Here is a 7,734-nt window from a genome sequence, read left to right as displayed (position 1 = left end):
CCTCATAGCTGTATATCAGGTGACTTCCTGTGCCTAGGCACTCCTGTTCTCTACCCTCATAGCTGTATACCAGGTGACTTCCTGTGCCTAGGCACTCCTGTTCTCTACCCTCAAAGCTGTATATCAGGTGACTTCCTGTTCTGTACCCTCATAGTTGTATATCTGCAGTGTGGGCTCATCTAGGGCTCTGCTCCCTCTGTTGGTGTCCCCAGATTTGGTGTTGTCACCACTGTCCTGCTCTCTGTTCTCCTTGCTGGAGGGGAAGCTGTAGCTGAGGCCCTGCAGTGTGAGGATCTCCCTGCTCCCCCCGTTCTGTGATCTGAGCTCCCTCCTCCTCTATTATTACCCCACCAGTCATCAGGGGGCAGCTCTGACATGAGGGGGCAATCTACACCTCTACCAATATGGGGGACCTGCAGGGTGACCACTGACAGAGTTTTGGCAAGTAGTCCTGTATCCGTGCTGACACGGTGAGATGAAAATGATTGTTGGAGTATTGTGGCCCCCTATAGTGAAAGTATAAAGTATTATCTCTTGAGTATTTATTGCAGGATTTGCCTTTCACTCATATACCCCGGAATTGTCAAATCTGATTGTTGTTCTATGTATGAGCAGCTCTGTATTTACATCTGGAATGCAGCATAGAAATTGTTGTCTTTATCAGCAGATTGGACCCTGCGGAGGCCTCCGGGGATCTCCCGTTGTTATGTTTAATTAGCACATCTGACACAGAGCACTGCACTCCCATCACACTTGTAGTTGCTTCAAGATGTGTCAAGTGCCGGCCACCTGCACCCGCCGCGCCCCACTATTCTGCTGTTTGACCCAGTGGGTGAAGTGCCAGGGGCCTCATCTGGTTGCAGGTTTGGCCCCATGACCTGCTGACCTGCAAATGTGCTCTTTCCTCAGAGTTCTGAGAGATCTCTCAGCTCCTACCCTCTGGATATTGAGGGATGGATTGCCAGGCAGAGAACACCGGCTTAGACTCTCATTTCACTCTCATCCTGCAAAGTAATGCGCTCAGTGCATTGCTACTATATATCCCCGTGGGATCCCTGTGCACTGACCGAGGGGGATCCCCGAGCAATAATAGAGGGGGATACCAGAGCACTGATAGAAGGGATCCCTGAGCAATGATAAAGGGGAATCCCAGAGCACTGATAGAGGGTGATGGCAGAGCAATGACAAAGGGGGGCCCCAGAGCGCCGATAGAAGGGATCCCTGAGCAATGATAAAGGGGGATCCCAGAGGACTGATAGAGGGTGATCCCCAAGCAATGATAGGTGGGGATCCCTGAGCAATGACAGAGGGGATCCCTGAACAATTGCAGAGGGGATCCACAAGCAATAATAGAGAGGGATCCTAGAACATTGACAGAGGGGGATACCCGAGCAATGACAGAGGGGTATCCCAGAGCACTGATAGAGGGTGATGGCAGAGCAATGACAAAGGGGGGCCCCAGAGCACCGATAGAAGGGATCCCTGAGCAATGATAAAGGGGGATCCCAGAGCACTGATATTGGATGATCCCCGAGCAATGATAGGAGGGATACTCGAACAATTGCAGAGGGGATCCACAAGCAATAATAGAGAGGGATCCTAGAACATCGACAGAGGGGGATACCCGAGCAATGACAGAGGGGTATCCCAGAGCAATGACGGGGATTCCAGTGCACTGATAGTGGGGGATCCCAGAGCAATTGTACAGGGGGATACCCGAGTACTGATGGGGGGTCCCCAAGCACTGACAGAGGGGGATTCCCGAGCACTGGCAGAGGGGATCCCAGTGCACTGGCAGAGGGGCATCCTTAAGCAATGATAAAGGGAGGTCCCCGAGCCATAACAGAGGGGGATCCCAGAACAATGCCAGATGGGGATTCCTGAGCAATGACAGAGAGGGATCCCAGAGTAATGACAGAGGGGGTATCCCAGAGTAATGACAGAGGGGGTATCCCAGAGTAATGACAGAGAGGGATCCCAGAGTAATGACAGAGGGGGTATCCCAGAGCATAGATAGCATGATAGGGGGCCATCATGAACAGCAATACTTGTCCAGTGATCAGTCTACATCTGGTGCACCATGGTTTGTGCATCAGCCATGTGGTTTATCTAAATGAATCCAGCACGGTAGTCAGAACCTGTTACCTCTTTTGAATATCTGGCATCTGTCTGTCTGTCATAAATTCTCTGGCCTGTGCTCCATAGAAGCTTCCCCATAGACCCTTTCTATCTCACATGGACTGTCTGAGGACTCCTCCGTTGACTGTTTGGGCTCCTTTCCTTCTGGTGTGAAGGTTATCATCCATAGACTTTCTGAACTCTCCAATACAGGTTGTTTTCAGTCCTCATCCATTGGTTTTCTGAGCTCTCCTACATGGACTTTGTGAGCTTGCCTTGATAGCGTGTGTGGGGCCTTCTCTATAGTCCGGCTTATCAATCATAGACTCTGAGTCTCTGGGCTCTCCTCAATGGACTCTCTGTGTTCACCTTAATGGACTCTTCAGGCTCCCCTCTATGGACTCTCTGTGTTCCCCTTTATGGGCTCCCCTCTATGGACTCTCGGGGCCCTCCTCTTTAGACATTGTGGGCTCCCCTCTATGGGCTCTCTGCTATTGACTGTTTTGGATTTCCTCTATGGAATCTCTGGGCTCCCCTCTATTGACTTTCTGGGCTCCCCTCAATGGACTCTGAGCTTTTCTCTATGAACTCTCTGGGCTCCCCTCTATGGACCCTCTGGGATCCCTTCTATGGACTCTTTGTGTTCCCCTCTATGGACCCCCCTTTTATGGGCTTCCCTCTATGGACTCTCTGGGCACTCCTCTTTGGACATTGTGGGCTCTCTGCTATTGACTTTCCTTGGGCTTTTCTCTATGGAATCTCTTGTCTCCCCTCTATGGAATCCCTGGGCTTCCCTCTATGGACATTCTGGTCTCACCTCAATGGACTCTCCAGACTCTCCTCTTCAGACATTCTGGGCTCCCCTCTTTGGGCTCTCCAGGCTCTACTCTATGGACTTCCTGGGCTCTTCTTTTCAGACATTTGGGGCTCCCCTCTATGGACTCTCTGGGCTCCCCTTTATAGGCTCTCTGGGCTCCCCTCTACTGACTCTCCTCAATGGACTCTCCTCTTCAGACATTGTGGGCTCCCCTCTATAGTTATTCTGGGCTCCCCTCTATAGTTATTCTGGGCTCCCCTCTATAGTTATTCTGGGCTCCCCTCTTTGGGCTCTCCAGGCTCTACTCTATGGACTTCCTGGGCTCTCCTTTTCAGACATTCGGGGCTCCCCTCTATGGGCTCATCATTGGGGAGGGGGCACATACTTTGGATATTATTGTGCAGTTCTGTGTAATAATTTGGGCACCTTTTACATAATAAAGTTTGGTTATACGTGGATCACCCAGGTTCACTCATGATAGTCTGTCCTTACCAGTCCTGGGGAACTTTGATAAATCAGGCCCATTGGATGTAAATATTGACCCATTGCTGCAGCCCTGGCTTCATGCCTGACATGAACTCCATCCAGAAATAAGAATAAAAAAATCACAAATTCCATTCAGGACAGAGTCAGTAACCCTTGTGCTGCAATACCTCTGTATAGCCCGGAATCCCTGCACAGGACGGCTTCTCATAGGCAGAATTCTATGACCATTGGCAATCGTAGAATTTACAATAACAAGGTGGGGGGGATTTTATTTATGGTGAAGGAAATGTTTCTGCAGGTCAGAGGACATTGATGGTTGGCGCTTTGCTCTGTGCTGCTTCTGGCAGAGTTTCTGTGTTGATTCAAGCCGGTAGACAGCCGTTTTCCCCTCCCCGGGACCCTTCCCGACTCATTAGAGTGGCCCCGGGGACACAGGAGATGAGTGAGCCCGGGTCATGTGGCTGCAGGTGCCGCGTTCCCCCTCCTCACATTTTACTATCTGCCTCAACACTTTTATCTCCCCCCCGAGCCTTGCGAATTGTTTGGGTTGAAATGAACGTTCAAAGCGCAGCTTCAATATTTAGCTGTTTCCCATAGACACATGAGACGCCTCTGATGACAGCTCGATCTGTCACCGTCCAACTTTTCCCGCATCAGAGACTGCAAATGGCAGCAAACTTCTGCCTGGGGACAATTGCAGCAAACATTTACAAAGCCTGCAGCCATTTAACAAATTGTACAGATTCTGTTTTATAGGAGCTTCCTGATTGGACAGCGTGTATGTGTCCTAATAACAGAAATATTAATAATAAACAGTATTTATGTATCGCCAACATAATATGCAGCACTGTACAATAAATCTTTGTGTGTTCATCTATGGACAACGCAGAGCGCAGCATTTAATTTGCAGCAATGTTGTCAGCCATCCATAAGGCAGCAGGGTGGCTCAGTGGTTAGCACTCCGGCCTTTGCAGCGCTAGGTTCCAGCTTCGATCCCCAGCCAGGGCATTATCTGCATGGAGTTTGCAGGTTCTCCCCGTGTCTGGGTGGGTTTCCTCCCACATCCCAAAAACATGCAGTTAGGTTAATTGGCTTCTCCCTAACAATTGACCTCAGACTGTAATAATGACATATGACTATGACAGGGACATTAGATTGTGAGCTCCTTAGAGGGACGGCTAGTGACACGACTATGGACTTTGTACAGCGCTGCGTAATATGATGGCGCTATATAAATACTGTGTAATAATAATAAATCCACAGGAGCAAACACTGCAAGGTGACAACACTGCGGATCACTGATACTGGCAGAGTCTGTGTGATAGATTTACATAGAAAAATAGATGGATTTCTATTTAGGGGTGACATTCACTCCCCAGGGACACCTCTTTCACCGTCATTCACCCCCCAATGTGCAGGATAAAGCACCGCAGTGTGTAAATGAAGTTGTGGCTTGCTGTGCGCTTTGTTCCTGGATCTCCTGATTGCTATTAGAATTGTCTGCAGATTCCATGTTTGTGGGAGGAAGAATCTGATTATATTTTGTATTTCTTGCGGTCATTTTATTTATTGAGCTGTTTGTATGTTGTTTTATCTCGGCAGGTCTCGCCCTCTGCTCAGAGCATGAAATGTGAGCGTCGTCAGCTCAGTGACACCAGCACACGTATGTAACATGTATCTGTGTATATAGGGGGTGACACTATATATAAGGGGTCAGATATTGCACACACATGCAGCAGGTGTCAGTCTTCAGCCGGGGTAATTCCCCCTCACCTCTGGCCAGAAGATTCAGCTGTATTAAAGCTCCGGGGAGCCCATCAACTCTCCAAATTGCTCTGCCTGGGAGATATCAAAGCGGCGGCTTCAGCTGTGAAATTAAAACCAAAATAAACGAGCAGAGCCGAGCGTGACAAGTGATGAATTCAAGGCGGCAGATTCTGTAACCGCACAATGTGCAGATCACTCCCATAGCAACCGCTCGAATCATTGGTTGCTATGGGTTACAAAATCTGAAACTTTAATAATGATGAGTAGAGGAAATAGTCACATGACTATGGACTCTGTACAGCGCTGCGTAATATGTCAGCACTATATAAATATATTTCTACTATATATATATATATATATATATATAGGTGTGCTGGGGGAGGGGGGTTAACCATTTCAGTGCTAAGATCTCTGTGCCTGGCACCAGCGGCCCCTCTCAGCTCACATCTGGTGGGTTGGGGGGGGGGCAATGCTGATTCACCTGACTTCTCCTCCTCGGCTCCTGGTGAAAATTCCAGGATATGAGTAATCAGGCCGTACTTAACCCTCGACTTCTCAGCCCAGATCTGCAGATCAGAGGAAAATGCCATTAATGCAGCACTTCAATCCTTCCCAGGGGAGCACTCCGCACTGCCTGTGGTTGTGGAGTGCTAGCTTTGTGGACGAAAGGCTTCTGGAGACCAGCACAGAGGTCTACAATGTGACTATAGAGTGCTAGCTCTGTGGACGAGAGCAGGTCTCAGGAGTCAGAAACAGAGCCTTAACCTTGTGTTACACAGTATACACACAATACACAACACACACAGACAGGGCGCACACAACGTACAATGCACACAGACAGGGCGCACACAGGCAGGGCACACACAACACACACAGACAGGGCACACACAGACAGGGCGCACACAGGCAGAGCACATATATTAGATATATAATGATGGTATTAGGTGTATAATAAATAACAATAAATGGCGGTGGTACATTTAATATACAGGATCATAAAACATTAAACAGAAGGAGGGAACGCTGCCATATTGATCTTTGCACGTTGCTGCGGTCGGTGTATTTGTCTTCCCGGTTGATGGAGATTTGCAGATGATGTTGTGGAAGAACTGCTGGACATTTCATTAATAATCTCATCATAGAGTTTGTGTTTGGAGATGTGGGTCAGCCCTGGCAGGGACCGGACCAGCTCGGTGTTATCGGCGGAGTTATTTGCTGTAGTCAGACATGGATTGAGCAGTGTTCCCTGTGGATGGAGAATATTGATGGGGTTTATATGAGAAGACCTGAAACACATGCGGGTCCTCGCTTTACATGGGCAAAGGGAGAGGATTGCGGGGGTCCCCGGGGACCGACGTTACAATGCGTCCTCATTTCCAGCGCACTCCATAGCGCAGATTAAATAATGGCTGTAATAAGGTGCAGGCAGCGCGTGGATCCGCCAAATATACATCGGGCACTCCAGGGAGGGGACTACAGCCGGTCACTGTTTGTGTACCAGGAGGAAATTTGAAGATGGATAGAGCGGATTAGAAATGTTTGATCTGTGGCGTCATATTGATGTGTGAGGAGTCCGCGGTCACAGAGATCAAAGATCACGCAGACACCTTGTCATCATATCCTCTGATATACAGAATATCGCATTGACCTTTGTGCACCCAGCAAGGGACGCTGACACTGATACAATATTTACCCCTCAATCATGCTGACATTGGTGCTACAATTCTACGTCTATGGCCTGCTCTGCCATTACCACCAATGTACCATGTCAGACGGGGGCAGATACCAGAATGGTTTGCCCCATGATGAAGCCTTTTACAGTCAGGCCCTTCCATTGCTTATTATATTAATTGTAGACGGAGCTTCAATTCATCCATGGGGGTCAGTCCAGGAGGGCAACTATACTACAAGCTTGGTGTTTGGTGGTGCTGGAAGTTGGGCCATGTGTAGTCAATATTAGGGATACAATAGTGCACCTAGTGCCACCTGTAGGAGGCAAAAAATGGCCCCTTTAGGGGCTCTACATGTCTCATCTAGGAGAGTTCAAGGCTTGGCCGGGGCAATTCATGGCCAACACTGCTATAAACTGCTTGTTGTAGGTAATTTAACTGATTCCTTATTATGGGATTCATTTGTTTGCCGTGATCCCTTTTTGCTGTATGATTCTGCACCGGCAGTGCTGGGTATGGAAGGCCATCTCTAGCTGCACTGACCACATTCACACCCAAATATCCAGGTGTCCCACCAATGATCACTGTCTATGTAGGGTGCTGATCATAGCCTGGAGAGGAGAGTAATGAAGTCTTGTATTAGAAGTGGAGTGCTTACTTAGCTCGGTGTGCAGCCCTCTCAGGGTGATCACATCAGCAACAGCCACCCCAATTCTTCGGTTCCTTATAACAGATGTTCTCTTCTCCCATCGTCACATGTTGATGAGTGAGCCAAGATCACAGAGCAAAGATCCAACCTCAGTTTTACTTCCTCAAAGTGAAGATCAGTGAGGTGAAGAGATCTCCTGCTACCTGTGTCATTGGGGAGATTTCCCC

The 7,734-nt window shown here is 48.7% G+C and overlaps 1 protein-coding gene across 1 annotated transcript in view; it reads left to right on the top strand.

Annotated features, from left to right (window-relative positions):
* The window catches only part of LOC140339294 (uncharacterized), a gene marked incomplete in the record, with an annotated part of 44,265 nt that overhangs the window by 22,342 nt on the left and 14,189 nt on the right, over nucleotides 1-7,734 (top strand). Inside the window, 1 exon segment of the mRNA XM_072423903.1 lies at nucleotides 5,024-5,084. Coding sequence (XP_072280004.1) covers nucleotides 5,024-5,084 — 61 coding nt within the window.

This window comes from Pyxicephalus adspersus, chromosome 10 (genome assembly GCF_032062135.1).
Source record: "Pyxicephalus adspersus chromosome 10, UCB_Pads_2.0, whole genome shotgun sequence".
In the NCBI taxonomy this organism is placed as follows: domain Eukaryota; kingdom Metazoa; phylum Chordata; class Amphibia; order Anura; family Pyxicephalidae; genus Pyxicephalus; species Pyxicephalus adspersus.
This window is presented reverse-complemented; position numbering and strand designations above follow the sequence as displayed.